The 25,179-nt window shown below is 48.5% G+C and overlaps 10 protein-coding genes across 12 annotated transcripts; 6 read left to right on the top strand and 4 right to left on the bottom strand.

Moving 5' to 3' along the window:
• Nucleotides 1-399: 399 nt before the first annotated feature.
• Nucleotides 400-5,166, top strand: LOC136184832 (eukaryotic translation initiation factor 3 subunit A-like). Its single transcript, XM_065971819.1, has 18 exons — nucleotides 400-481; nucleotides 531-870; nucleotides 929-1,092; nucleotides 1,140-1,198; nucleotides 1,247-1,384; nucleotides 1,460-1,668; nucleotides 1,718-1,886; nucleotides 1,947-2,138; nucleotides 2,187-2,303; nucleotides 2,488-2,580; nucleotides 2,767-2,859; nucleotides 2,916-3,053; nucleotides 3,122-3,331; nucleotides 3,471-3,575; nucleotides 3,634-3,747; nucleotides 3,807-3,929; nucleotides 3,982-4,123; nucleotides 4,176-5,166. The coding sequence occupies exons 1-18, from the start codon at nucleotides 427-429 to the stop codon at nucleotides 5,060-5,062; spliced, it is 3,348 nt and encodes a 1,115-aa protein (XP_065827891.1). The 5' UTR covers nucleotides 400-426; the 3' UTR covers nucleotides 5,063-5,166.
• A 42-nt stretch (nucleotides 5,167-5,208) lies between these two features.
• LOC136184836 (receptor expression-enhancing protein 1-like) lies at nucleotides 5,209-6,525 on the bottom strand. The gene is made up of 8 exons (XM_065971825.1): nucleotides 6,412-6,525; nucleotides 6,257-6,329; nucleotides 6,130-6,206; nucleotides 6,015-6,081; nucleotides 5,910-5,966; nucleotides 5,728-5,847; nucleotides 5,366-5,680; nucleotides 5,209-5,317 (listed from the first exon to the last, which is right to left on the bottom strand). Exons 1-8 carry the CDS (start codon nucleotides 6,441-6,443, stop codon nucleotides 5,270-5,272), a joined length of 789 nt encoding a protein of 262 aa, XP_065827897.1. The 5' UTR covers nucleotides 6,444-6,525; the 3' UTR covers nucleotides 5,209-5,269.
• Nucleotides 6,526-6,568: 43 nt separating this feature from the next.
• Nucleotides 6,569-8,476, bottom strand: LOC136184833 (hexokinase-3-like). The gene is made up of 6 exons (XM_065971821.1): nucleotides 8,380-8,476; nucleotides 7,769-8,293; nucleotides 7,405-7,718; nucleotides 7,203-7,358; nucleotides 6,802-7,151; nucleotides 6,569-6,743 (listed from the first exon to the last, which is right to left on the bottom strand). Exons 1-6 carry the CDS (start codon nucleotides 8,392-8,394, stop codon nucleotides 6,646-6,648), a joined length of 1,458 nt encoding a protein of 485 aa, XP_065827893.1. The 5' UTR covers nucleotides 8,395-8,476; the 3' UTR covers nucleotides 6,569-6,645.
• On the top strand, nucleotides 8,473-11,278 carry LOC136184834 (uncharacterized). Of its 2 annotated transcripts, XM_065971823.1 has the most exons (11): nucleotides 8,474-8,769; nucleotides 8,825-9,384; nucleotides 9,446-9,614; nucleotides 9,673-9,712; nucleotides 9,767-10,031; nucleotides 10,160-10,504; nucleotides 10,563-10,649; nucleotides 10,707-10,741; nucleotides 10,794-10,942; nucleotides 10,996-11,078; nucleotides 11,130-11,278. In XM_065971823.1, exons 2-11 carry the CDS (start codon nucleotides 9,299-9,301, stop codon nucleotides 11,191-11,193), a joined length of 1,323 nt encoding a protein of 440 aa, XP_065827895.1. In that variant the 5' UTR covers nucleotides 8,474-8,769; nucleotides 8,825-9,298; the 3' UTR covers nucleotides 11,194-11,278. The 2 variants fall into 2 exon arrangements, with proteins under 2 accessions (XP_065827894.1, XP_065827895.1); XM_065971822.1 differs by having other exon boundaries at nucleotides 8,473-8,769; nucleotides 9,673-10,031.
• On the top strand, nucleotides 11,264-12,714 carry LOC136184835 (nucleotide exchange factor SIL1-like). Its single transcript, XM_065971824.1, has 2 exons — nucleotides 11,264-12,023; nucleotides 12,079-12,714. The coding sequence occupies exons 1-2, from the start codon at nucleotides 11,296-11,298 to the stop codon at nucleotides 12,686-12,688; spliced, it is 1,338 nt and encodes a 445-aa protein (XP_065827896.1). The 5' UTR covers nucleotides 11,264-11,295; the 3' UTR covers nucleotides 12,689-12,714.
• On the bottom strand, nucleotides 12,624-13,801 carry LOC136184837 (putative glutamine amidotransferase-like class 1 domain-containing protein 3B, mitochondrial). Its single transcript, XM_065971826.1, has 7 exons — nucleotides 13,674-13,801; nucleotides 13,568-13,620; nucleotides 13,397-13,510; nucleotides 13,231-13,350; nucleotides 13,081-13,173; nucleotides 12,906-13,033; nucleotides 12,624-12,826 (listed from the first exon to the last, which is right to left on the bottom strand). Exons 1-7 carry the CDS (start codon nucleotides 13,776-13,778, stop codon nucleotides 12,699-12,701), a joined length of 741 nt encoding a protein of 246 aa, XP_065827898.1. The 5' UTR covers nucleotides 13,779-13,801; the 3' UTR covers nucleotides 12,624-12,698.
• Nucleotides 13,802-13,808: 7 nt separating this feature from the next.
• LOC136184824 (exportin-7-like) lies at nucleotides 13,809-19,316 on the top strand. Of its 2 annotated transcripts, XM_065971807.1 has the most exons (34): nucleotides 13,809-13,933; nucleotides 13,998-14,144; nucleotides 14,197-14,290; nucleotides 14,344-14,414; nucleotides 14,474-14,587; nucleotides 14,650-14,751; nucleotides 14,812-14,880; nucleotides 14,931-14,960; nucleotides 15,024-15,150; nucleotides 15,202-15,275; nucleotides 15,335-15,454; nucleotides 15,538-15,684; nucleotides 15,739-15,858; nucleotides 15,928-15,980; nucleotides 16,038-16,095; nucleotides 16,152-16,284; nucleotides 16,347-16,452; nucleotides 16,509-16,551; nucleotides 16,616-16,708; nucleotides 16,763-16,836; nucleotides 16,887-16,967; nucleotides 17,048-17,111; nucleotides 17,169-17,322; nucleotides 17,377-17,444; nucleotides 17,497-17,776; nucleotides 17,834-17,888; nucleotides 17,966-18,125; nucleotides 18,181-18,270; nucleotides 18,323-18,371; nucleotides 18,428-18,576; nucleotides 18,633-18,683; nucleotides 18,737-18,784; nucleotides 18,842-18,969; nucleotides 19,028-19,316. In XM_065971807.1, the coding sequence occupies exons 1-34, from the start codon at nucleotides 13,922-13,924 to the stop codon at nucleotides 19,137-19,139; spliced, it is 3,276 nt and encodes a 1,091-aa protein (XP_065827879.1). In that variant the 5' UTR covers nucleotides 13,809-13,921; the 3' UTR covers nucleotides 19,140-19,316. The 2 variants fall into 2 exon arrangements, with proteins under 2 accessions (XP_065827879.1, XP_065827878.1); XM_065971806.1 differs by having other exon boundaries at nucleotides 17,169-17,444.
• Nucleotides 19,317-19,330: 14 nt separating this feature from the next.
• On the top strand, nucleotides 19,331-21,487 carry LOC136184827 (PH and SEC7 domain-containing protein 1-like). Its single transcript, XM_065971810.1, has one exon. The coding sequence runs from the start codon at nucleotides 19,433-19,435 to the stop codon at nucleotides 21,272-21,274; it is 1,842 nt and encodes a 613-aa protein (XP_065827882.1). The 5' UTR covers nucleotides 19,331-19,432; the 3' UTR covers nucleotides 21,275-21,487.
• On the bottom strand, nucleotides 21,455-22,315 carry LOC136184830 (vesicle transport protein SEC20-like). Its single transcript, XM_065971817.1, has 4 exons — nucleotides 22,142-22,315; nucleotides 21,993-22,084; nucleotides 21,732-21,940; nucleotides 21,455-21,667 (listed from the first exon to the last, which is right to left on the bottom strand). The coding sequence occupies exons 1-4, from the start codon at nucleotides 22,298-22,300 to the stop codon at nucleotides 21,474-21,476; spliced, it is 654 nt and encodes a 217-aa protein (XP_065827889.1). The 5' UTR covers nucleotides 22,301-22,315; the 3' UTR covers nucleotides 21,455-21,473.
• Nucleotides 22,316-22,342: 27 nt separating this feature from the next.
• Nucleotides 22,343-25,176, top strand: LOC136184825 (histone-lysine N-methyltransferase NSD2-like). Its single transcript, XM_065971808.1, has 4 exons — nucleotides 22,343-23,261; nucleotides 23,355-23,566; nucleotides 23,628-23,725; nucleotides 24,077-25,176. Exons 1-4 carry the CDS (start codon nucleotides 22,465-22,467, stop codon nucleotides 25,100-25,102), a joined length of 2,133 nt encoding a protein of 710 aa, XP_065827880.1. The 5' UTR covers nucleotides 22,343-22,464; the 3' UTR covers nucleotides 25,103-25,176.
• Nucleotides 25,177-25,179: the final 3 nt, after the last annotated feature.

The following is a 25,179-nucleotide window of genomic DNA, read 5'->3' as shown; positions in this document are numbered from 1 at the left end:
CAGGAAATATGACCCGTACACATGCATAGGTCCTCCTCAAAAAAACAGTATGTCAGAAAAGTGCCTATTTAGGAAAACATTGCAATCATGCAAGTATTTACAGCATGTAGGTAGGACTGAGCTGTAGTAGCTAACGGCTGTAATGACCACGTGTATATGTGACAACATAAAAAATATGACGTCACACTATGTAATGCACTCGCGTACGGTAAGCGGTGGGAGGCTCTGCATGATGGCAACACGGTGAACACCGGGCCATCATTCTCTAGTTTTAATTAATTGAGGCAAAGCAAATCTTTTTTTAGAATGACAGATTTGTGTCTTTGAGTCGGATGAAATTTTAATTAACTAATTATTCATTACCTTGGCATGCACTAAAACGCGCAGCTTTGCGTGTTCGTACGCAGCTACCACGTGGAGTTCAAGATGGCGAATCGCTTCGCCCAACAGCGACCCGAAAACGCTCTCAAGCGAGCTCACGGCAAGTCGCGCCGACTTTCCTTTCTCTCTGAAGCGATCGAACTCTCTAGAATTCCTCGACGTGGACAAAAAAGAGCCAGCGCTCGACGTTCTCACCGAAACGATCAAATCGCGTCGCAATCGGACGTTCGCTCAAGTGCACGAGGAGATCCTCGAGCTCTATCTGACCTTATGCATCGATCTTCGTCGGGGACACCTCGCCAAGGAGGGTCTCTATCAGTACAAACTCATCTGCCAGCAGATCGCCTTGAATTCGTTCGAAAAAGCCGTCAATTTCTATCTCAACGAATCGGCTAGTCGAACCGAAGAGGCGCGAAAGCAATCGAAGGACACCGTTCAAAAGATGATGGGCGAAATCGACGATCTCGATCAGCTGCAAACGCCCGAAAGGTTAGGAGGGGCCCCTTTTGGGGAATCCTCGCGGTTTCTTATCTTCCCTTCTGCGCAGTCTCCTCCTGAGTTTCGTTTCTGGCGAAGACACGCAGGATCGTACGGATCGCGTCGTTTTGACGCCGTGGGTTCGATCTCTATGGGAGGCGTATCGCAACGTTCTCGATTTATTGACGAATAATAGCAAATTGGAGAAATTATATCACGATACTGCTCAGCAAGGTAAAAAAAGGCCAGGAACGCTAGTATAAATTCTTCATTTTTTCTAGCCTTCAAATTCTGCGTCGAATATTCGCGTAAAACCGAATTTCGAAAACTTTGCGATAACGTACAGGAAAATATTTTTTTGTTTCTGTCTCCTGAATTTTTGTTTCAGCTGCGAAGTCACCTTCAGAAAGTCATAAAACGTCCAGGGCAAAATTCAATAAATTTGAATTCGCCCGAAAGCCTTCAAATGCACGTCGAAGCGCGACTCGTTCAACTCGACACAGCAATCACAATGGAACTGTGGCAGGTTAAAAAATCAAGAACAAAATTTTAAATTTCCTATTCAATCCCCGGTTCTTCCGCTCTCTCTCTCTCTCTCTAGGAAGCATTTCGTACCATCGAAGACATTCACTATCTCTTGACGATGAGCAAAAAACCGCCCAAGCCGGCCGTCGTTGCCAATTACTACAGCAAACAGGCAAAAGTCTATCAGATGGCGGGAAACCGGCTCTTCCACGCGTGCGCTCGTCATCGACTCTTTATTCTCTCGAAAGAACAGAAGAAGAATCTTCAGCAGGAGGAACTACAGAGGTATGGGAAAAATATCTCCTCATATAATTCATGTATGTATTGTTTCTAGTCTCGCTTCTCATGCTGTCCTGGCGACTCTGCACGTGCCCATACCCCAGTCCAAAACGGACGTCCAGCAGTATCTTGATGATGATGCAAAGCAGGACAAGCAGCGTCGGCTTGCCTCGCTACTCGGCCTTCAAATCCCTCCTAAAAGGAAATCTCTGCTAGTGGACTTGGTACCTATACTAGGGGCAGGGAAACTATTGAGCGTTATATTATAATTATTCATTTTTTAGATTCGGTACAATATGCTTCAGTATGCCATTCCGGAGTGTCGCGAACTGCATCGTTGGCTGGAGGAGGAATTCAATCCGCTGCAGCTGTGCGAGCAGGTCGACAAAACGTTTGCTGTACTGCGCGAGCACGGGGAGTACAGTCAGTATGTGGAATCGCTCGAAGATGTGGCCATTGTGCGGCTCATCAAACAGGTAAAAGGTTGTTTGAGGAAATGCTTTGTTTGAATTTTTTTCGTTTAGGTGGCTCAAGTGTATGAGACCATTGAGTTGGATCGTCTCGCGCGTCTGATTCCTTTTGCGCGCGGTTTTCGCTTGGAACGAGCTCTCGTTCACGTCACAAAGGATCTCGGAGTGCAGGTAAATTTATCGTCAAATCGCGTCGACGCTTTTTTTCTTCATGCAAGTGATGCGCTATTTTGGAATTACCGTCTGAGACAGATACACCGTGCTGTCCCCTTTTTAACCCTGATGCAATTCATAATTTGAATCGCTTCTTTCTTAGCCGGGGTTCCTTGACACAGATCTTTGTTCTCTCCTGTAGATTCGTGTTGATCATTGCACTCGTTCACTCCAATTCGGATCTGACTTGAGCGTCGTACAGAAAGATGTTGTGCTAGAAGGTCCACAAGTTCAGGTAATTATTTCATAAGGAAATAATAAAGATAAAAGCAGCACGTGATGATTTCTACATTTCATTAAATGTCTTTAATGTTGACCACAACGTTCTATCACCCATAGAAGCTGATGTTGCTATAATAATCTCCATATGATGTCTCCTCTCTCTGATTAATTGGTTACTATTATAACTTCTGTTCATTAGACTATGCCGTCGGATGTGATACAAACTCAGTTGATACAGATCAGTCGCGCCTTGCAGCAAGCGGCACGAGTTATCAATCCTCAGTTATACAAGGTGCACTTCATTCTATAACGTTTCTAATAACTTGTATTGGGTCTTGATTTTTTTAGGATATGAGGGAGAAGGAGCGTCTCGCTTCGGTGCAATCGTTCAAGCACACGGCAGTCCGCGAGCATCATCAGATGCTCGAAAGAAAGCGTCTCATTGAACAGCGTCTCGAAATGATAGAGCAGCTGAATACGGAAAGGGTAGGCGACAGTCTCCGTCTTTTTTCTCTCTCTCTCTCTCTCTCTCACTTACGAGCGCTTTTTTTCAGGAGAGACAGGCGAAAGCGCTTGCCGAGGAGCAGCGCCTGAAGGCAATAGAGAAAGAAAAGCAGCGATTAAAAGCGGAAGAGATAGAGAGAGAAAAAATGAAACGCAAGCGAGAACTCGAGGAGATAAATCGTCAAGTCACAATGAAGAAGATAGAAGAAATTAAGAAGACGGCCGTAGGAGTCAAAGCTCTGGCTGACCTAAAACCAGAAGTAAAAGTTCATCTATATAAAAGTATCTCTATAATTTGAGTACCCGTGCATATAAAGTGGATCTTTTAAAATCTCCCACTGTACTTGTCTGAGTTATTTTGCGTGGACTATAGAATATGCGAGCGGTTTTTTTCTTTAGGAATTGGTAGGGCTTGATGCCGACGCTTTGGTTGAAAAACAGATGAAGCAATTGGAAATGGAGAAGAATCAGCTTCAGACTCGATTGGCGACGCAGGCGAAGAAAGTCAGTTGCCTCTTGCCGCTTTCTGGTTGCGGGGGGGTTTGAAGAATTGGTTTCATAGGTGGATTATCTCCAGAGAGCGAAGCGGCTCGTCGAGTTGCCGAAACTCGCCGAGCAGTTCAAGCAGAAACAGATCGACGACGAGAAGTTTTACCACGAGGAGGAAGAAAAGAGGGTGAGTTTGAAAAACCGAAGTCGGAACGTCGTTTTCGTCACGTCTCCGCTTTTCGTCAGATTGAGAACGCGAAAAAGGAGAGAGCGTACGCGCAGGAAACGCAGAAGCGTTTGACGAGAATGACGAAAGACAAAGACGAATTCGTCTCAATTCTAATGGAAGCTAGAGAGAAAAAATTCAAAGTACAACAACTCATCTTCCTTCTTTTGAATGGATGTCAGTGCTTATTTGTAGGAGCAGATGGTTGCGTACACCGAAAAAATTAAAGCCGAGAAAGCGCAACGTCTGGAAGAGCGTCGACAGCGACGAATTGAGCAACGACGAGAAGAATACTACAGAGCAAAGGAGGAGGCAAAGAAAGAGGCGGAAAGAGCCGGTAAGAAAGAAAGCAAAACGACGTCTAGGGATCCAATTTTTGTCTCGAACAGCGCTAAAAGCCGAGGAGGACCGAAAAAGAGAAGAGGAGGCGGAAAGACGACAAAAACTGGAGGACCAGGAGCGAAAGCAGCGCGAACGGGAGCGCGAAATCGAAGAGAAGATGCGACAGCGACGAGAAGCCGACGAGCCGCCGAGAAGAGATCCCGACGAAAGAGAACAAAGTCGTTGGGGAGATCGTTGGGGAGATCGCGATCGCGATCGAGAACCGGCGTCGACGCGCACGTCCGATTTCAGCGATTGGCGCCGACGCGATCCGGCGGAGCGACGCGATTTGGATCGGCCGCGCGAAGCGTCGTCGTCGTCGCGTCCGCCCGCCGGCAAGTACGTACCGCCGTCGAGACGAGCCGCGCGGCCTGAGCCGAGAGGGGAAGACTCGTGGCAACGGGGGCAAGGATTTGACGCAACGGATAGGGGGGATAGGGATAGAGATAGGGATAGAGATAGGGATAGAGATAGGGATAGGGATAGGTGGGGGGCACGAGAACCTCCGCCGCGTTCGCGGGACGAGGGTGCGTGGCGCCGCGGCGGCGGCGGCGGCGGCGGCGGCGGCGGCGGCGGCGGTCGTTCGTTTCGAGACGACTCTTCACCGCCGCCGAGACGGGACTTCGGCGGCGGGCGTTCGTTTCGAGACTCTTCGCCGCCGCCGAGACGAGATTTCGGCGGTGGTCGTTCGTTTCGAGGCGACTCTTCGCCGCCGCCGAGACGGGACTTCGGCGGCGGTGGCGGCGGGCGTTCGTTTCGTGACGAAAGACCGTCGAGAGGAGGACGCTTCGGTCCGAGGGATCGAGATGGGCCGCCAGCGCGTGGATGGTCGCCGACGCGACGCGGGAAACCGGAGGTAGACGACGAAGGGTTTGAGACTGTGCGAAGAAAGTGAGCTGATTCTGATTACTGTCATTTTGTTTCGTTTCTGACGTCCGTGGTGGTGGTAGTGATAGTGTTCCCATTCGTGATTTCAAATATTGATTAATTAGTATGTGAGTAGATGGCAGGAATGAAGCGTAGCCCAACGCAGCGACGAGGTAACGTAGGCACGTATACACATGTATTATTATTATGTAGCGAGTACATCAGTACAATAAGTTCATTGTTGCTTCTTCACTCGAGATGAACGGGTTGTTGCTACTTCTCTCTACGAAGAGAATATAAGAAGGGGACACCCCTGATTCTTTTTCCTTACCGGCAACGTTTTTCCGCTTTTGGCCCCCGCTGCTGCACCCGAACGACTTGCTCCTGAACCTCGTCCGTGTTTCGATCTTGTCACGGGTGAGGATCCCGGTTTTCGCGCAGGCTTTGATTTCTTTTCTTCGTGTTCTGTGTAGGGCGGAGGCTGATCCTCACTATCCGGTTCAGTCGTATCAGAAGCAATGAAAACGTCTTCCAATGTCGTCGAGCCCTTCGGAGCTCCTCCAGGCTGCGGGCCAGCCGCTTGCGTACTATCGACTTCGTCCTCCTGTTCCTTGATCTGTGAAAGGCCTTGCACAAAGACTTGCCCCTGATCAGATATCTTCAAGGTTAAATTATTAATAATATTCAATGTACTTTATTGATGAGGTTTGATTGCAAGACAGATTTTGTTGCAAATTCGAGCCCACTCCGGCTGAACCGTCTTACAACACCTAAGCCTGAATTTGCAGCTTCGGACAAGTAACTATCTATATCCTAGAGGGGGAGGGGGGAGGCTTTTTCTATTAGGGCTCTATGGATCTACACTTAGGACCAACCTTCTCGTGTTTATTGAGCCACGGATGGACAAACTTTCGATACAAAATGCTTGATCCCTATACGAAATGACGTCACTACAGCTACATCACACGCTGCGCACGTGCCTTGGTCATAGGCAAAAGGAGCCACAAGACGAAAAGGATCTTCAGCTCGTAATAAAACGGAACTATCCTGAAAAAGACAATGGCATTGTTCGTAAGTTCAAACCTCCGAGCTTACCAAGCGATAAAGATATCGGCGACGGTCTCGACGGCGATAAAAACGGCGAAAGAGATCCAATACATCATCCATTTTACCTGTACAGGTAGGTGGAGTCTATTAGCATTTAGGGAGGCTCCCTACGTACGTATTCCTTGACGCTTTTTGTTCTGATCGCCTTGTAGGATCGATAGGCGGGGTAGAGGGTTCCGACGACGAGGCTAAGCAAAGAGAAAAGATCAATGGAAAGGTGAGTAGACAGTAGAGTAAAGCGGCCGTGACGGTTTGCACGCAAACTCGTACATTACGAGACGAGATATAAATTGGGAGACCATTCGATAATGAGTAGGAGACAGGAAAAAGAAGCTCGCGTAACCAAGAGGGCCAAACAGGGGCCAAACGGCAAACGTCTAGTAGTGCACGCTAAATAAATTAATCTGATCACGTGGTGACTCGTGGGAAAGGTGGGAACGGAACATCGAAATCAAAATTGCACCAAAGCGCCATGAGTTAGCTCAAACAAATAATGCAGGCATATTATTTAGCTTCTTTCTTCATGCGGCAAGCAACGGCAGCAACAAGTGCAGCACCACGCCCCGAGCCATCTTCCGCCCTCTCAAGCTTGATACCATTGCCTTTGAGAAAACACGCACTAAATCACAGCAGTACACTACTACTAATAATACTATGTACCTGGAACCAATTGATCAATGGTTTCTTTCATGATGCGTGCAAAGTGGGGATGATACTGAAAGAGGGAACCGTCGACTGCAATGATTCCGTCAGCTGTCGTCCCAATTTTATCCGCGATTGCAACAACGCCGGCGCCGGCGAGTCGAGCCGCGCGCGTCGAGACGGCACGGCACACGTTCAGGACCAAATCGCAATCGTTTGGCGTAACGACCGTGCCACTCACCGTCTTCGTTGTCGTCGTTGTCGTCGTGGAGCCCGACGTTGTCGTGGTGACTGTCGCCGTTGTGGTTACAGAGGGAAATCTGAGATTGGCAAGAATTTTTTTCGTCTCAGAATGATCTGCATTGGAACTGTGTAAGAAGAATGGTGAGTGTACGTCTTATGTACATGTATAAAGCTACCTGTCTTCTATTTTGGATATGTAGGCTGTCTCAAATGATCCCTTCTTGTAGAGCATTCCCACGTGGCCGTCGAAAGCAAGACCGCGACTGGCCAGATCGAGCAGCACAAGACGTACAATTTCTCCCAAATACATACCCGAAATCATTTTCTCAAACCTACCAAGATCCATATTATCTATACTTTGTTCTCGCAGTCTCCTACCTTTGGTGACCGGCATTGGGCGAATCCCTATCTAATTGGCGGTCATGCAAAGTGAGGAAGTTTTCAAGTGCACCAGGCTGACTGACAAGGCCATCAGGTCCGTCGCCAAATGCACCCCACTCCATGTTAATAATGATGGTCTCGTGTGGCGTTTTCTTATTCCACTTTCCGACGTCAGCCAATTTTTCCATGTAGCAAGCATTTGTGCCTGTGCCCAAGATGAGACCGGCGCAGCACTTGGAATCGACGAGAGCGCGAGCCATCATTGTGCCAACAGTATCATTCACCAAGGCGACGACGTCAACGTTGACATTCTAAATGCATCTATTAATTATTAATTAATAGTGTTTGTTTTATAGGGCACTTTATTCTGTTTGGACGCCTCTTTCTCCAGCGCCTTTTTGAGGAGAAGAACGACGTCTTCGCCTTCGACGCCGCTCGCCGTGAACTTTTTCGTCCATTTAATCAATTTCCCGGACGTCAAACTGAGCTGTTCGACCGGAAACGAGAACGTAAAGCCGAGCGGAAGCACGTGCGAACTCAGTCCGTGTTTGTTGGAAAATTCGGAAACCTGTTGCGCAATATGATCAAACAGTCGTTCTCCCGTCGTCGTCATGACGTCGTCAGGAAGAGTGGCCTTCGCCTCCTCTTGCTCGTATTTGCGATCTTTCAACGTCACTTTGAGCACTCTGAAGTTGGTGCCGCCCAAGTCGAGCGCGAGAAAGTCGCCCGCTTCCGTGCCGTCCGGTATCGCGTGTACGAACGTGGGAAGCATTTTCAGGACGGCGTTGTCGCGTTTCAAGCCTTCGCGCATTTCACTTTGCATATTTCTCATGATTTCGGTCGTCTGTTCGACGCTCAGGTCGAACGCGGCCAACGTATCGCGAATCTGGTGTATAAGGAAATCGCGAAGGCGTGTCAGAGGAGGAATTTACTATCGAAAGGAGCCTATACGGTGGGTCGGACCAAGCCTACCGATTTTTCCGACATGTTTCTGTTTGATCGTTGCTATTTCGATCGCAATTAATTTGTTACACTCGAGAGAAAACTTTGTGAGGACGGGACCTGCACTGCCGGGAATTTCATGAAGGTGTGGTCGTTCTCTTTCTAATGTCTGGCTTAGGACTGTCCGGAGGAGCCGCTCTAGCGGCTATGGGCGCCGGATTGGCCGGCGCGATCTACTGGTGGATGCAAAGAAACGCCGACTCGCCGACAGTCGACAACAACGAGACAGAAAACGCGACCGACGACGAAGACGAAGGACAAGAAGACGCCGAGACGAGTCTTAGTCCGACCAAAGCAAGACGAAAGGACCTCGAAAACCCGGAAGATGACTCCGGCGACGAAGAAACAGCGCTACGAAACGTAGCCTTCGAAGCGTCGTGGCATTGCAGCTAGCTACTCGTGACTTCTCTTTTAGTTTTATTCGACTATGATGCGCGATCGCGATTCATCGGGCGTAGCCAGTGACGTGGACGACGACGAAGATTCGGAAAACGAAATGTCGACGATTTCGCGACGGAGGGGCGACGGTGCGACGGCGCCGTCCGACGGTCGAATCACGTTGCCGCCAGTGCCGGATCGAGTGAGCGTACTGCCTGCGAGATCGGCGACGATGGGAGGCGGTAAGATGAAAGATGACTGATTTGATACAGTACCTGAAATAAATTTCGCACACACGTTTCATCTAACTGACGCGCGGTTACTGTACGAGTTATTTTTGCTCTTTTCCTCGGTATATATAGTAGCATTACGCGGCACGTGAGCGAATCGGTTTAGCTACAAATGAGCCAATAGCGTCCTTCGCGGGTTTTCAGTCACGACGAAGAGAGGGAAAACATTCCGCCGAAACGCCGTCATTTTGCGGAGCCCAGCGGCATTTTCGCGCGTCACCATGTCAAGAACGAACCACACGCGCGATCTGCAATTTGATTTGACATTGGAGCGACGCGAAACGCTTCCAATGCAGCCCGCCACGCGGTACAAACGCGCGCAAATAGTTCCCCACGCTACTTATATCTAATTTCGTTCCCGCTTGCAGCGAACCGGCCGACGATGCGAGCGCTGCCGAACGAGAAGTTTCCCCGCCAAATTTTGCCCAACCCAATTCCCTCGTCCTACCGGAAGACGTTTGCGCGCGAAAATTCGACGCCCACTCAGCTGATGTCGAAACGCCGGTTCCGATGACTGAAATGGACGAGGCGAGTCAGGTAAGCCGGCCGGATTTGTGAAAGAAACCGCTCGTACGCGTAATTTCGTTGCGCGTAGGACACGAAATTCGTTTTCACGATGACTTTTGATCCGCGACGTGAAGAGACAGCTCGATCGCGCGTTACTATTATTATTATTATTCGTCTCTTAGTGTGTAATCTTCAGTATAACCTAACTCTCGACGTTCTCCAAGAGGAGACTCGCTGCGACGAGGGAGTGGCGTCTTTAGAAAGTTCCCGGACAGGCGCGGAAACTTCGGAAAGCCTGCAAGCGACGAATGTCGAATTGGAGCGACTTCAGCAGACGTTGGCGATCGAGAGCAAAGCAGCAGCGGCAACGAAAACAAAGGAACGCGTGAAACGACCCAAAAATGGTTTCATTTTATTCTGCTCTGCTAAACGACCCGAACTGCAGAAGTAAGAATTTGTAACTATAGTCGATACTAGTACAGTTATTTTGAGGGAAGCCTCTCAGACTATAATTTCTATTAGCAGTTTAATTAATAATACTATTGGCATTATATAGACTTTTTATCATATTTTAGGCTGCATCCTGGTGTCGACAATCGCGTCATTAGCACACTTCTGGGCAACTTGTGGCGTGATATGGACGAAGAGGCAAAGCAGCCTTATCGAGCTGAGTCCGAACGACTTCGCGAGCAGCACAAGCGAGATCATCCCGACTGGAAGTACAACGTCGATCACGTGAAGCGGATCAAACGAAAGATGAAGATGATAAAGAAGTGGAAGAATTCCATGGAGGACGAAAGGAAAAGGCAGCAACATCAGCAAGAATCCTTGCACGTGCAAGAATCGCACGCAGACGAAGAAGACGTCGTTTTTGAAGTCGACATCAACGAAATGGAAAAATCCGCGGAAGACTTCTCCGAGTATTCGAAATCTCGACGAGAGAGAGAAAAATTTTTTTATGTGAGGACCTCGTTTCAGTTTGCCTGCCGCCGAGCCCGTGATGGACGAAAGTCAGTGTTCCAGTTCGGATAGTTCAGTTGTACCACTACAACAAGCCTTTCACATGTAAGTCCCGTGATATTCTACCGTATTAGTTTAATTCGCGTCGTATATTCTTCTTAGCTTTGACTGCAGCTCCTTTGTCGAAGGTTCTTCTGGTAAGTTGAATAGCGTATCTTGCGGTGTTTTCTTTGGAGATTGTTTATGAAGCGACAGCGCCTACGGCACCGGATCTGTACCAGAGTTTCGATTTTTGTGGACAGGAGGAATTGTCGCTCTATCCTAGCACCGGTCGCCCCGGCGCTGAGCTCGACCAATCGCTGAAATCTCTTGCGTCATCGTCATCATCAAAACCTAAGGTAATTTATACAAGAGTAGATTTATTTCTTTTGGATTTCTTCTGTCAATTCAGCGCAGGAGATCAACTCCGTATACGTTTGGATGCAGGCGGTTTTATGGGTTGGATGCCAGGGGAAAATGGTGCACTGGATGCAGGTAGGTTCAAATAATGAAAATCGTCAAAAAAAATCTCCAAGTTTTTGTCAGGTGGAAAAAGAAGTGCTGTAGAAATGAGGAGTACGGCTGGGCTTCCATTGGAGACGAACAGTGAAAAAACACCAGCTATCGCCTTGTGTTGTCTCTTCAGTGTATTTCCCTTAGGTAGCCAAAGTTGATATAAATTTGGTGTAATGACACGTTGACTTTCTTCGCGATGAATCTGAGCAAGAGATTTGCTCTCCTTGTAGTCGTGGTCTTATTCCTTGGTGTCTTTGCCTCTGAGACTGAAGATGAAGACGTCGGAATTGACGTGGCTCTCCCAGAAGAAGAAGATGACGCTAACGAGATATTCCAGCCGTCTTCCGACTGGAAGACCATCCAACCAGGCCAAGCGATACCGGCAGGACTACACGTTCGCATGGACCTTCAAACGGGTAAAAAGGAGGCGAAACTGTTGGAAGAGGAGTCTAGTGAAAAACCCGACGAAGAGGTTATCTTACCCCGTGATCAAAGACGCGGAATTATTAACAAAAATCGAAAAGTTTTCACCAAAAAAGAATTGGCCGACATGCTGGCCAAAATTCCAGATGACAGTGATTCGTCCATTCCTCCAGCTTTACCCGATCTAAGCGATAAAACCACAGCAAATCGCAGCAATTTGACAGCCAATGACGTTGAATCGATGCTAAAAACGATGGGACTAAGCATGCGTTCAGAAGTGGAGATCATGATGACTCACATTGAGACTCTAGCCGAAGCGACGGCATCAAACGAAGCGCGATTGAATGCACTAAACGAGCTGGAATTCTACGTGCATCAAATAGACAATGCACGCGACCTAAACGCAATCGGTGGTCTCGTTCTAATAGTAAGATGCCTTAATGATACAGACGCTAAGATTAAGAGTGCAGCTGCTCTCGTCTTGGGAGCTGCAGCACAAAGGTAATGGGAACATAAATCATTTAGTCATATAGCTTTTAGTTTGTGTATGGTTTAGTAATTCTGCTGTGCAAGCTGACTGTCTTGAGTACGAAGTGATGCAGCTGCTCCTCAAGGAGTTGAATTGCAGTGATGACGTGACGGTAAATCGTCGTTTTCTGTTTGCCTTGTCATCTCTAGTGCGTCAATATCCGCCGGCGTTGGCGCAGTTTCTCCAGCGGAACGGTCTTCAAACATTAACCAAATATCTTACTAGAGCGGAATCCGGAGTCTTGAGCCTCAAATCGTTGACCCTGGTAACCGATCTTCTCGTTGAGCAAAGATCTGGAGCGGATGAAACGAGTTCTCGCATTACGTCTTCTACTGGTATTCGTTTACTGGAAATGCTCCGAACCCAGGGCTGGTGTCAACTCACCCCAAAACTTCTCCACCGCGAAAACGACGCTGACAGAAACGAGAAGGTAATACAAGCTATGGATGCTATGATTCAAGGGTGCGGTGGCGAGTTCATTGCGGCGGACGTCACCGAGCAAGTCGAGGAGGCGATGGAAAAATGGAAAGCTGCGCTGGAACAGAACGACGACGGCTACTATGAAACGTTAATCGACATGACAACACAATTTCTTAACAAATTGAAACACTGCGAAAAAACGGGGCTGTGTGCATGAAACGAATCCACTACTTCAAGAGTTTATACAGGGCGTTTATCATTGCGCCAACGCTGTCGAAAACGTCGCAGACTTTGGCGTCGTACATGAAGGCAGCCGCTGTGACGATTTGGTTCTCTGAGTCGACACAGGCTTCGTATCAAACCACAGTAAGTCAAGGAAAAGGTTCTAGTAGGAAGCGCCCCCTTAGTTATATCTAGCTACAGAATGGATATGTGTATGGATCGTTCGCTGTGCTTGCTGCCCATTTCTTCGACGGCTTTCGCCGTATCGGCGTCATTGCCAATGGTAACGGTGCAGCCTGGGATGACTTTTGCAGCGAGAACGGGAGAAATGCAGCAGAGCCTTTAGGAAGAATATAAAGTAAAGACAGCGTTCTCTCTTCTCTATACCCTATTGGTTTCTTGGCAGTGTGAAAACTCGTGATGACTCGTCGCACTTGGTCGTTGACATTCGCCTTCGATCCATCCACGGCAAAAGTAGATCTAATTTCAATAGCCACTCCCATGGCAACCAAAATAATGACGTCAAATAATGCTAACAGATTTTTCGCTGCGCCAAATCCGCCCGGAAATACGACAGCGTCGTGATTCTCCGCAAGCAAGTCGGTCAACGGATGTATGTTGCCACGCGAAATGCGAGCCGATTCAACGAGAACATTTCTGAGAAAAGAGGTATCTAGTAGCTAGGAAAGGTCAGTCTTTTTACCTTTTCTCTCCTTCCATTGGCTGTCCGCTCGAGTGATCGATGACGTGTAGTTGATCGACGTTCGGAGCGTAGAAGGAGACTTGAGCGTCTCGTCGCGATAAGTGGACCCAAGTTCTGCGAAGAAAGCGCTTTGGACGTGCGTTGTCGCTCGCGATTCCCGGTTGCACTTACGCCGACGCTTCGTGAACTTCGCTTCCGTCGTAAACACCCGCGCCTGATAGGACCTTGAGCAAAGAGAAATGACGTCGTAAACGATAGAAACTATTCGAATATCTACCACAGCGATTTTGTGATTTGCCATCGAAGGAACACTCATATGCAGAAATCGACGTCGTAGAGGACCGAAAGCGGGTGCTAGAATGCTCCGACAGAACCTGTTCATAAACGAATCTGTCTCGTCTAATCCGGGCAACGACGCTCGCTTGACTTGCGCACCGTTTCCTTTGGGGGCGAATTTCTTCCCAGTTCCCAGCGGTCGTAGCAACACCGGCATCCGTGAACTCGTTCCCACTGAAAGCCCATCAAATGGACGACCAGGTCCCTATAAACAACGTGGACCCCTCCGAAGGGGACCTTTCTCGATCCGTCTTTCGTTCCACAGCACGTACCCCACATCGAGTCGCTCTGTCACGAATTCTACAGCTCGACCGATCCGCGAGTGCGCGCCGAAGCGGAAAAATCCCTCGTTCTCTTCACGGAGACCGTCGAAAACGTAGCCAAATGCCAAACGCTGCTCGAACGAGCACAGGTAGAAATATCGGGAGGGAAATGCATCGGCATTTTTTTATTTCGCGGATCAGAATCCCGCCGCGCGTCTCATCGCCGCCAACGCGCTAAACAAACTCATTTCCAAGCCCACGAGCCCCGTCACGATGTCTGGTCGATTGGAGACGCGTAAAGATGCGTTATTGGCGAAGAAATGCGCCAATTAGTTTGATTAATTATAGGAAATTATCTGATGAGCTATTTGTTTCAACGACCCAAGGAAACTCCCTACGTCATGGAAGCAATTGTAAAGGTAAAATAATTAATAATGGATCTTAGGACCTTCGATTTATTTGCACATACATGGTATAGGTTATAGCCAAATTGACGAAGATCAGTTGGTTTGATGTGGTGGACGTCGTTCAAGTCGAAGAGCCTGAGTTCGTTTTTAGAAACATAGTCAGCGAAATAAAGACATTTCTGCAGGTAGACGCATATACTCTAGGGTATGTTAATTTCTAATAGAAATGTTGTTTTTTTATATGTAGAGCTCTGTTGAGCAGGGCGTCGTCGGTGTTCACATTCTATTGGCTCTCGTCAATGATATGAATCAGTCCGAGGTGCTTAGATCGTTGACGTGGCATAGAAAAGTAAATGATGTCGACTCCATTCCACATTTGTATCGCACTCAAAGAACGACTTTTTTTTAGATTGCCGCTTCGTTTAGAGAGACGCAGCTTCTGTCGATATTTCAGTTGAGCATTTCGCTACTAAAGGAGGTCAGCGGAGAGACCCGTGAGAGTGAAAACGAACTAAGGAATTTTTTTAGGGTTGCGGAAAACGCTTGAGTGAGAATCAGGTATTGCGTCTTTGCTGCTGCGATTTCGCGTTTTGATTATCGCGGGGATTTTATTCGCCGCAGCTTTCGCTTCTCGGACGAGTCCTAGGTCTGGCCAAGAGTTGTCTCTCTTTCGATTTCATTGGCACGTCGAGCGACGAGACGTCAGACGACTTTTCCTCCGCTCAAATACCGACTGCGTGGCGACCAGGTAACCAATCACAGTCAATATCAAATAATTTCTATCTATCTATCTCTCAAGATTTTTTGGATTCTTCCACCGTGAATGTCTTTTTTGATCTCTATCTGGCTCTCCCACCGTCGTTTGCATCCATTGTAGGGGGGAAAAAAAGGTGTTTGGATTTGATGGGAGTATCAATTTCCATGTGTTTTAGGCGTTGAGCTGTCTCGTTCTTATAACGTCAGTTCGACGTTCGTTGTTCACTGCAATGGAACGGCAAGCTTATCTAAATACAATTATGCAAGGCATCAAGAAAGTCCTCTCTCATCCTGAGGTAAACGTCAATATTTTTATGACGTATTTTGAGTGTTGATTTTCCGAGTTTTAATAATAATAGTCGCCTTATCTGTTTTCTAGGCATTAGTTGAGGTGGATAATTATCACGAGTTCTGTCGGCTTTTGGCTCGACTCAAGGCGAACTATCAATTAGGAGAGTTGATGCAAGTGGAGAACTATGGCATTATCATTGAAATGATAGCCAAATTTACGGTGTCTTCGCTTCAGGTAAAGAAAAAAATCGCGAATGCTTCGCTTTTCTATTAACCCGCGCGTCTTTAGTCGTGGCAATTCTCCGCCAATAGCATACACTATTTGCTCAATCTGTGGCAACGTCTCGTCGCCTCGATTTGTTACGTGACTTCGTCTGAGCCGCATCTACTAGAAAACTACGCACCAGAAGTAGAGAGAAAAACGCAACTCTGTTTCTGTGTGCGACGAACCCTAATTGATGAATTCTCTCGCCTCCAGATAACGAAAACGTTTCTCCACTCCAGACTCGAATCAGTGGCTGTTGTAATAAGGTAAAATAAATATTAAAAAAACCACATACGTCATATCATTTTGATTTTTCCTCTCAGAGATAATCTAGATGATCCGTTGGACGATCTCTCTCTCGTTCAACAGCAACTTGACCAAGTACGCCAACGAGAAATGAATTCCTCTATCTCCTACGCGAGTTCCTTCTCTCCTAGATGTGCACTATCGGTCGATGCGATTACTCGGGCACGTGCCACTTGGTTGCCTCCTATTTCGACACGGCCGCTTCGGCTTATCAGCAGTGTCTAACTCAAGGATCATCCACGAATGACATTCGTTTGTATGAAGGTAGGCCGGACTCGCGTAGAACGTCGGTCAATCGAGAACGTTGAGCGGGTTGTTGACATCAGGTCAATTGGCTTGGCTTGTCTACTTTATCGGAGCCGTTATCGGCGGACGAGTGTCGTATTCCTACGCGGACGATGAGGATGGACTAGACGGCGAATTAATTATCAGGTAGATTAGAATTGATTTAGAAATTTAGTATTAATTCTCACACTATGTTTCTTCAGAGTCCTTCAGTTGATGAATTTGACCGATCGTCAATTAGAACAGGTTGACTAGCTTCCTTCCTTGACTTCTCTGCTGCTCCTTGCATGCTCATATCTTTATTTATCAGGGAGGCGGCTGCGAGAGGCTTGAACTGGCCATTCTTAGCTTTTTCGAGCAATTTCGAAAGATTTACATAGGCGATCAATTCCTCAAGGCCAAAGTGAAATATTACGTCCTCGAGCTTTTTATTAATTACTAGTTGTCTTAATTAAAGGTTTATTCGGCTCTTGGAAAACGACTAGGCATTAGCAACGAGTCGATGCTTCTAACGCTTTGCATTCAAAAAATGTACGAAGAACTGACTTTTCACACGAGACGCCAATAACTTGTTTTTCTAGAATTACCAACATGAAGTTCTGGAGCAATAGCGAATCGATCGTTCAAAAAACTTTACATTTCTTCCACGAATTATCCGTCGGATATCCTCCCTAAATTAACGATTACTTCATTAATTAAAATTTGCTTTTTGATTTTTCTTGACGTCTTCGCTCTTTCTTACGTATAGCAGCGCTCGAAAGCTGATCAAACTCGATTGCGTGCAAATGCTTCTTCAAAATCATTCAGTAAGTAATCGTTTTTCTCCGCTTTTTCTTTCAACGTCACGTGTTTTTTTTCCGCAGCCGGAGAATCTGCCCTTTCTTGCCGTTCGCGACGGATCGCACGGGCTCAATTTTCGCTGTCGAACGACATTCTACACGGCACTCAGTCGTCTCCTTATGATCGATCTCGGCGAAGAAGACGAGAAATTCGTCGCCTTTATGACGCCAATAGCAGGCAAGCGGCACGAATGTCGCCTCGACGACGACGAAAAAAATTATGCATTTTTAGCCACTTTTCAAAAAATCGGAAGTCAGCTTATAAGCGGCGAAGCGGTCTACTCAGAAAGCGAATTAAAAGTAAGTCTCCGAGAAGATGTCTTTTCCCTAAGGAAAATGCTTTCGTTTCTAGTTTCTCTTCATCGGTCTGTGCTGTGACCTTCGCGGCGTCGTCAGCGCGATCGTCTCGAGACCGTGCTATTCCATGTTCTTCGATTGGATCTACCCGAACTATTTTCCCGTTCTACAACGAGCGCTTCAGCTCTGGTGTCACGATCCGTCCGTAACGACGCCCATATTGCGTCTCGCCTCCGAATTAGTCAATAACAAGCAGCAGCGACTCCTATTCGACATCTCGTCGCCCAACGGCATACTTCTCTTTCGAGAAGTCAGCAAGATATTAGTCAGCCACGGTGAGAATCTTTTACGTGAGCTTAAGATGTTCCTATTGCTTTTTTTCCTTCTCCAAGGCACTGCTATGATTACTCTCACTGACGTGCCCCAGTCGGAAATATTTGCTATGAAATATCCTTTCATTTTCGTCGTCGTGTGCTTTTCTTATTTTTCTCTTTCTTTTCTTCTTCCTTGACCTCTTGGTTTACGTATAAAGGAGTGGCTATATCGTTTCTCGTACTCAAGCTCGCCTTGTCGGGCCACTTTGTCAATTTTGGCGTATTCGGTCTCTACAACGATAGCGCCCTTAGCGACTGTCTCGACGTTTTCATCAAGGTCGTTCTCTCTATACCCGCCAACGATCTAGTGGTAAGTCAAAAAAATAAGCCTCGTTTAATTAATAAAACAACCTATTTTCTTCTAGCAATATCCTAAACTTAGCACGGCCTACTTTGGCCTATTAGATACCATTTCGCAGGATCATATGAACTTTATGGCGGGATTAGACGCACAGGTTAGGAAAGAAGCCAGGGAATTGATAGACTAAAAACTAGTCGCTTTGATAGGTTTTGGCTTACGTCTTATCCTCAGTCAATGAGGGCATTGCATTCTCAGGTGACAAAGACGAGAAATTACTGGCAATAGGACTTAGGTCTATTATTTGTTTCCAGACGTGAGTGTGTCCACAGCTTGTTGCTCAATGTTGGACGCCGTTCTCACTCACCTCTTCCGAAAATTGTCCAAAGTGAAAAAACACGAAGCGGTTGCCGACCATTCTTTCCTTCGACTCGTCGACGTCCAGCCAGAAGTCTTTCAACAGGTTTGAGGGGGAAAACTGTGGAGAATAGACTTTCGCGAGCATAGGATCATTTCCAGATGCTCTCAACTGTCCTAAATATCATAATTTTTGAGGAATGTCGTAATCAGGTATCTGCTAGATTAGGGGGGGGCACCGAATTTTGCGTAATTACGGCTTGTAGTGGTCGATGTCTCGGCCTTTGTTGGGCTTAGTCTTACTAAACGAAAAGGTACGCGGTGTTTATGCGGGAAGGATTTGTATGCGTATGACGGTTCTCGCGTTTCAGTACTTTGAAAACTTGAGAGATAGTCTAGTTAACATGCAGTCGGGCGAAAAGCGGGAGCTGATGAAAAAGTGCTTTCAAGGTCTCATGGCCGGCGTTGAAAGAAATTTATTGCCCAAAAATCGAGACAAGTGGGTCGAAAAGAGCTTGCCAATAATTATAGTTTTATAAATCACAATTTTTTGCTAGATTTACGCAGAATTTGTCCGTTTTTCGAAAGGATGTCAACAGTTCGTGGAAAGACGTACCACCAGTGGTTGTGCCAGCCTCTGGTGTCACCTCAACTGACATGATGAGTTGACTCATGCGAAACTAAAAAGAGAGAGAGAGAGAGCGTCGTTTCTTACAGAAAAGTTTAACGTTGCAAATCATTAAAGAAAATGTTTAGCTTGCATTTACTTGCGTCCTTTTCTCTTGGATGTTATGTGCATGAGTCTTATTATTATTTCTTCCGGCCACGTGGCGACGCACGTGTCAACGTGAGAACATACGGGCGCAATTCCACTCGTGAGTTTTCGTCCGATTGTCTGTGCCGCCAGACGATCGTCCAGCCCTCCATCGCGCGCGACGATCTCACCAGCGGAAGAAAATCGAATGGACGAAGCCCTGGAAACCCGTCAAGCGGACGCCGCAGCTCCGCTGAGCCCCCAAACGGAAACGAACGAGCTAACCCCAAACGACGCCACGAGAACGATCGCGACCGCGCCGTCCGCCGAAGCGAACGAAACCCTAACGTCTCAAGCAAACGAAACCGAACACGAGGGGCCCTCGTCACCTAAAGGGGCGTCGCCCCCCGAAACCGACGGAATCGAAGAAACCGCGCCAGACGAAGCGCAATCAGTCATCGCCGACACCGAAACCGCACCCAATCAAACGCACCCAATCATCGTCGAACCGGAGGACGATCGCACTCGCGCCGTCACCCTAGCGCGCCGTCTCATCGACTTAGACGGCTTCAAGAGGTCGGAAGTCGCCGCCGAATTGAGCAAAAAGACGCCGTTCGGCGTCGCCGTCGCCGAAGAGTATCTCCGCCATTTCGATTTCGCCGGCGCGACGCCCGACGTCGCGCTGCGCGATTTCGTCAAGCGTTTCTCGCTGACCGGCGAAACGTACGAACGCGAGCGCGTCATCGAACATTTTTCGCGCCGTTTCTACGCGTGCAATCCGGGAATCAGCGAAATGGTGGGCTCGTTCGAATCGCTTCACACGCTCGCCTGTTCGCTTCTTCTACTCAATACGGATCTCCACGATCAGAACATGATCGGCGCGCGCATGAGTTTAAATGATTTCGTCGCCAATTTGGCGGGCATGCGCGACGGCTCCGATTATCCGCGCGATTATTTGAAAATCGTTTATCAGGGGATTAAGACGCATCCCCTTCGTTGGGCCATCGACGACGAGACGGAAATGTCGTCGAACGATCGACTCGACGTCACGCCGCGACGTCGCGCGATGCCGCGCAGTCCCAAAAAGTCCGTCGTCTCCTTGAACGACGTCGAAGGTCAAAAAGTCGTGATGCTCGCCGGAACGTTCGTCGAAGTCGAATTGGACGCCGACGCCGAGGTGTTCAAGGCGGGTCGCATCGCGCGGAAAAAGGTCATGGAAACGGTGGGCAAACGAACGACGCTCGGACGTCGAGCGTGGCACGAGTACGACGCCGTTCTCAAGGGCTTTCTCTTCTATTTTCATCGGCTTCGTCGAAAGCAGACCCATCATCAGGACGACGACGTCGCCTCGGCGATTCCCGTCACGCACGCGTACGCGACCGTCGCTCTCGACTACACGAAGCGTCACGGCGTGTTTCGCTTTACGACGAGCGATTGGCAGGAATATCTTCTCGACGCCGGCGACGCCGGTCAAATGCACGAATGGATACAGGCGATTAATCTGGCGTCGGGACGTTTTTCGTCGCCGCCGCTTCCGGCGCCGATCGGTTCGTCGCGGCACTTTCAACGGCCCGTATTGCCGCGACATCCGTGCGCGACGGCGCCCGAAGAGCAATTGGAACGGCATCGATCGAAAGCGCGTCTTCTCGAAGACGAGCTCATCGAGCATCGAGCGGCGAAACCCTACGGTAAAGTAGCGCGACGCGACGGGATTCAGTGGTCGGAAAAGCGACGCTATCTCGAGTACGAAACGCGACGCTATAAGGGCTACGTGCGCGCTTTGGAGACGAGCATGGGCGTGACTGGTAGCGAGGATGATCCTTATATTGATAGTCCTTTCCGGTCTGATTCCGGGTCTTCTTTGACGTCGTCGTTGTCCGGTGGGCGACGGCGGGGTTCGTCGGCGGGAGATGACGGTGCCGCTGGTGGCGGTGGCGTTGAGCCCGCCGCCGGCAGTAAGGTGATGATGAAACGATCGACTTCGGATAGGAGTAGCTATAAAAAGGCGGTTAGTAAGTTTCCGGGGCGGCGGACGACGAATAGAAAATGAGAGCCGACGTTGACATCTGACGACCTTTTTAACTATTCTGATACGCTTGCTCAAGATGAGAGTTTATTTAGGTATTCCGCTGTGGGGTTTGGGAACTGATTTAGAGCAGAGATTCGGTGCAGTCATATGTGGAGTTTTTGACGTGAATTTCCGTTGGAATTCGGAAAGGACAGAGACAGGTAAAGTAGTAATATATTTATTAGAAGGGAAAGAGGCGTTTCTTAACAATGTACAAGACAGTAGCAAAGAACAGTAGCACTCCAAACCAAATTAGAAGCCGATCAGTCAACTCACGTCTATTGTACTTATTTATTATACTTCTCGTTATACTAAGAACTCCGCTGTAGCTCTTCATCTCCTCGTGGGTATCAGTAACTGCCTTCGAAGAAGTAACTGCGATGAGAGAGAGAGAGAGAGAGATACAGTTGGAGAAAAATAATTTGCTGGCTATAATTACCGAGGACTTCAGTTGTGTCTTCAGCTTGCTTCAGTTGGGCAGCCATCATTTCTCGTATACCCATCAGGGATTCAGTGACCAGTGAAGCGTCCCGCTTTCTCTCGCGTACTTCGCTTTCCTTGATGACGCCTCCTAGCAGTTCATTCCTTTCCGTCTCCTTGACGACGTTGAGGGCAGCCAATGTCGCATTTCTCAACAAGAATTGCAAACTAGGAGAATTTTATGCTAAACGTGACGTCAGAAAATAATTATAATATTTGCTTTTCTGTCTGCTCCTTATGAAATGAGACGTCTTTGCGAATTTTTGTCTCGTCTTTTGGATCGACTTGCTCGAGAGCCATTTCTTCTAGAGCCTAGCATTTCGATATCAAGTTCCTGTACTTTTTCGCCGAACGGTTAATTTTTTCTACTTCGCATTTTGCCTGCAAGGTGAATATTCGTTTTCTCGCTTCGACATTCAGCTCGTCGACCGCCGATCGCGGTCCGGACGACTTTTTAAGTTTTTCTACGAAACCTCGAACCTCCAGCTCGAGTTTTCCTATCTCGAGAACAAGAGCACTAGGATCCATAGCGCACGCGAAATAAGAACGAGGACGACGCGCGCTAAAAAATGGCGGAATCGCAAGAAGTCGAAACGCGACCTAATCCCGAGAAGCCTACGGCCTCCCAACCGACTAGCGAAAGCGCGTCGAGTCGCTCTCCCGTCGTGCAACTCGATTTTCTGCCCAATTACATGCGAGAGGCGATCGCGCGTGCAGCTGCCGAAAACGACGTCAACGAACGCACTCTCGCCACTCTCGACCCACGAGCCCAGTGGAATCGCGTCATGGACGTCGTCTCGAAAGCCTCGCGCGAGTTCGTCGCAAGGCGACGACCTTCGACGGCACGCAAGCCAAATTCAGTCGCAAAAGCAAAAGCAAAAGCAACTGAGTCGATTTCGGTTAAAACGCCGGTCAATGACGACTCTAGTTCGCCGGCGGCAAAGCGAAGCAAGCTCGCGTGTTTTTTCTGTCAAGATGCCGACGGCGATTTGATTGGCTGCGCTCGCGACGAGTGCGCGCACGTCTACCACGAAACCTGCCTACGTTCTCATCCGGGCACGACGAAAGAGGAAGAGAGCGGAAAATTGACGTGTCCCGTTCACACGTGCGCGCTATGTGGAACGTCGGGGACCGTCGAGTCGCCGTTGCTGGAGTGCATAGAGTGTCCGATAGCATATCACGAGTTGTGTCTTCCAGCGGGCTGCATTCAGCAGGAGAAAGAGTCTGTAATCTGTTATCGGCACTACGTGACGGCGGCGCGTGAGGCAAAGAAAAGATCTTGTAAAGTCTTCAATATCAATTATTGTATTGAATGTGGAGACGGCGGAAAATTGGTTTGCTGCGACGAGTGCCCCATAGCGATGCACGTGGATTGCATACCAGAGGAGTTCAAGCCGAAAGAAAACGGCGGATGGACTTGTGAAGACTGCGTCAGAGGGCTGAAGCCGTTGCCTGGTGACGTGGTCTGGGCTAAATACGCGACATGTAGGTAAGATGATATTCATACAGAAATAATAGTGACGTATTTAGTGCAATGTAATTTGATAAAAAAGACACTGCGTGCTATTGATTTATTTTTTAGTTGGTGGCCTGCTGTTCTTGTTGCAGTGGAAGACATCCCTGACGACGTCAAGGCGGCGAATCCCAAGCCGGTTCCAGGCGAAGTCGTCGTGCGTTTTTTTGCTTCCACTTATGGCTGGGTTTCGCACAATCGCCTGTTGTCCTTTGCCGAGAAAGATCGCATACTTGAGATCTATTTCAAGGACAAGAAAACGTCGGTGAAGATGAGAGAAGGCGAGTGGCACGGGATAAATGATAATCTTATGATAATCACATCGATGTTCTTCTATTTCAGCTGTTCGGCTTGCTACAGAAGCTCATCAAAAGAACGAATCAAGACACGCGAAAATAGTGATGGAATCGGGCGTTCCTACGGCATTTGAACTCATCGAGGTGAGCATTGGGGGGTACGTGGGGCGAAAACAGTTCAGGCGCGCCGTGTTGTCTGCATAACTCAGTCAGTCAGACAGCATCTGGTTCCTACCTGCACTTGTGGTTCTGCCAAACGACCAACTTCTTCCACTTTTTTTGCGGTATCGCCCCTATTACGCCCATTACTCCCAAACCGCATGTCTCATTCCCTTATCCAGGGGCACTGTTATGGGTACTCGAGCCAGGAACCGTTTTGCGGGATCATAGGTCCTAAAAATAACAAAACCAACAGCACTTAACCTAAATCGAGTTGATGGAGCAGAGAGAATCCCTAGCACCGAGTAATCCGTTCTTTATCTTTCTCACCCTCAGACAAATCAACCGGCCGAAGGACTCAAGCTATCCGACTTCTTTCCTGACGAAGAAGCCGAAAAATCGTCGCCGTGTTCCTGTGGGACTCGCTACCCGGCGACGGACACCGCCGACGCCGCCGACGCCCCATTGCCGTGCGGTTCCAAAACGGATTGCATCAATCGGGCGACGTGCGTCGAGTGCAATGACTCGATTTGCTCGGCGGGTTCGGATCGATGTCAGAATCGTCGAATCGCCCAGAGAAAATACGTGGAAGTCGAGAAATTCGCCACGGAAGATGCGCGCGGTTTTGGACTCAAAACGACGGAGGATATACGACGCGGACGATTCGTTATCGAATACGTCGGCGAGCTGATCGACGCGAAGACGTGTCGTCAACGCATTCGGGAGAGCCGTCGTCGCGGCGAAATGAATTTCTATCATCTGACGATGGGGAATAGTTTGATCATCGACGCCGGCCCCAAGGGAAATATGGCTCGATTTATTAACCACAGTTGCAGTCCCAATCTCGATCCGGAGAAGTGGACTGTCGACGGGCAAACGCGCGTTTGCCTCTTCGCGAATTGTTTCATACCGGCCGGCACCGAGCTGACGTTCAATTATAATCTCGATTCGCTGAACAGCGATAAAACGCCGTGTCGATGCGGGTCGGAGAATTGCGCCGGTTTCATTGGGGGTCGAAAGCCGAAAGCGGAGAAAGTGGAGAGAGCGAAGAAATCGACGCCGGTGGCGAAGACGGTGGAGGGCCAGTGTTTCGTGTGCAGTCGAAACGATAGCGCTTTGGTCGAATGCAATGGGAAGCGCTGTCGCAAAGCCTATCATATGACCTGCGCGAGTCTCGTCGAATTGCCGATGAAAAATTGGATGTGTCCGCGGCACTCTTGCGACGTCTGTCGCAAGCCGGCGGTGCACTTCTGCTCCACGTGTCCCAATTCGCTTTGCAAGCGACACGGGGAAGGGGTGGATAGGTTTTGGAGCCGGACGGAGAACGGCGACTTCGTCTGTGCCGATCACAATTTGATTTAGACCGATCTTGTATTGGTGATTGATTCTGTTCGCTAATTGCATACGGGAGTGAGGCGTTTCGAAAACATTGTGTACCC

Source organism: Oscarella lobularis, chromosome 3, assembly GCF_947507565.1.
Source record: "Oscarella lobularis chromosome 3, ooOscLobu1.1, whole genome shotgun sequence".
In the NCBI taxonomy this organism is placed as follows: domain Eukaryota; kingdom Metazoa; phylum Porifera; class Homoscleromorpha; order Homosclerophorida; family Oscarellidae; genus Oscarella; species Oscarella lobularis.
The sequence above is the reverse complement of the archived record's forward strand: the minus strand, read 5'-3'. Positions and strand labels throughout refer to the sequence as shown.

Coding starts and splice junctions, on each gene's coding strand:
- LOC136184833 (XM_065971821.1), bottom strand. Junction 7,719..7,768: donor AGGCGTCCAAACAGAATAAA/GTGCCCTATAAA, acceptor AGATGCATTTAG/AATGTCAACGTTGACGTCGT. Junction 7,152..7,202: donor ATATCCAAAATAGAAGACAG/GTAGCTTTATAC, acceptor CTTCTTACACAG/TTCCAATGCAGATCATTCTG.
- LOC136184834 (XM_065971822.1), top strand. CDS start 9,299: ATGTCAAGAACGAACCACACGCGCGATCTGCAATTTGATTTGACATTG. Junction 10,650..10,706: donor CTACAACAAGCCTTTCACAT/GTAAGTCCCGTG, acceptor TATTCTTCTTAG/CTTTGACTGCAGCTCCTTTG. Junction 10,742..10,793: donor CTTTGTCGAAGGTTCTTCTG/GTAAGTTGAATA, acceptor TTGTTTATGAAG/CGACAGCGCCTACGGCACCG.
- LOC136184827 (XM_065971810.1), top strand. CDS start 19,433: ATGGACGAAGCCCTGGAAACCCGTCAAGCGGACGCCGCAGCTCCGCTG.
- LOC136184825 (XM_065971808.1), top strand. CDS start 22,465: ATGCGAGAGGCGATCGCGCGTGCAGCTGCCGAAAACGACGTCAACGAA. Junction 23,262..23,354: donor GCTAAATACGCGACATGTAG/GTAAGATGATAT, acceptor TTTATTTTTTAG/TTGGTGGCCTGCTGTTCTTG. Junction 23,567..23,627: donor GTCGGTGAAGATGAGAGAAG/GCGAGTGGCACG, acceptor CTTCTATTTCAG/CTGTTCGGCTTGCTACAGAA.
- LOC136184836 (XM_065971825.1), bottom strand. CDS start 6,443: ATGGTCTCCCAATTTATATCTCGTCTCGTAAT. Junction 5,848..5,909: donor GGCTCAATAAACACGAGAAG/GTTGGTCCTAAG, acceptor CTCCCCCTCTAG/GATATAGATAGTTACTTGTC. Junction 5,681..5,727: donor AATCAAACCTCATCAATAAA/GTACATTGAATA, acceptor ATATCTGATCAG/GGGCAAGTCTTTGTGCAAGG.
- LOC136184837 (XM_065971826.1), bottom strand. CDS start 13,778: ATGAACAGGTTCTGTCGGAGCATTCTAGCACCCGCTTTCGGTCCTCTA. Junction 13,621..13,673: donor CAAATCACAAAATCGCTGTG/GTAGATATTCGA, acceptor TCTTTGCTCAAG/GTCCTATCAGGCGCGGGTGT. Junction 13,034..13,080: donor ACTGCCAAGAAACCAATAGG/GTATAGAGAAGA, acceptor TTCTTCCTAAAG/GCTCTGCTGCATTTCTCCCG.
- LOC136184830 (XM_065971817.1), bottom strand. CDS start 22,300: ATGGATCCTAGTGCTCTTGTTCTCGAGATAGGAAAACTCGAGCTGGAG. Junction 21,941..21,992: donor CATAAGGAGCAGACAGAAAA/GCAAATATTATA, acceptor AAATTCTCCTAG/TTTGCAATTCTTGTTGAGAA. Junction 21,668..21,731: donor AGACACAACTGAAGTCCTCG/GTAATTATAGCC, acceptor CTCTCATCGCAG/TTACTTCTTCGAAGGCAGTT.
- LOC136184835 (XM_065971824.1), top strand. CDS start 11,296: ATGAATCTGAGCAAGAGATTTGCTCTCCTTGTAGTCGTGGTCTTATTC. Junction 12,024..12,078: donor TTGGGAGCTGCAGCACAAAG/GTAATGGGAACA, acceptor TGTATGGTTTAG/TAATTCTGCTGTGCAAGCTG.
- LOC136184824 (XM_065971806.1), top strand. Junction 14,145..14,196: donor CGCTGCTCGAACGAGCACAG/GTAGAAATATCG, acceptor TTCGCGGATCAG/AATCCCGCCGCGCGTCTCAT. Junction 15,276..15,334: donor CACCGTCGTTTGCATCCATT/GTAGGGGGGAAA, acceptor CATGTGTTTTAG/GCGTTGAGCTGTCTCGTTCT.
- LOC136184832 (XM_065971819.1), top strand. CDS start 427: ATGGCGAATCGCTTCGCCCAACAGCGACCCGAAAACGCTCTCAAGCGA. Junction 482..530: donor CGCTCTCAAGCGAGCTCACG/GCAAGTCGCGCC, acceptor CGAACTCTCTAG/AATTCCTCGACGTGGACAAA. Junction 3,054..3,121: donor AGCAGCTGAATACGGAAAGG/GTAGGCGACAGT, acceptor GCTTTTTTTCAG/GAGAGACAGGCGAAAGCGCT.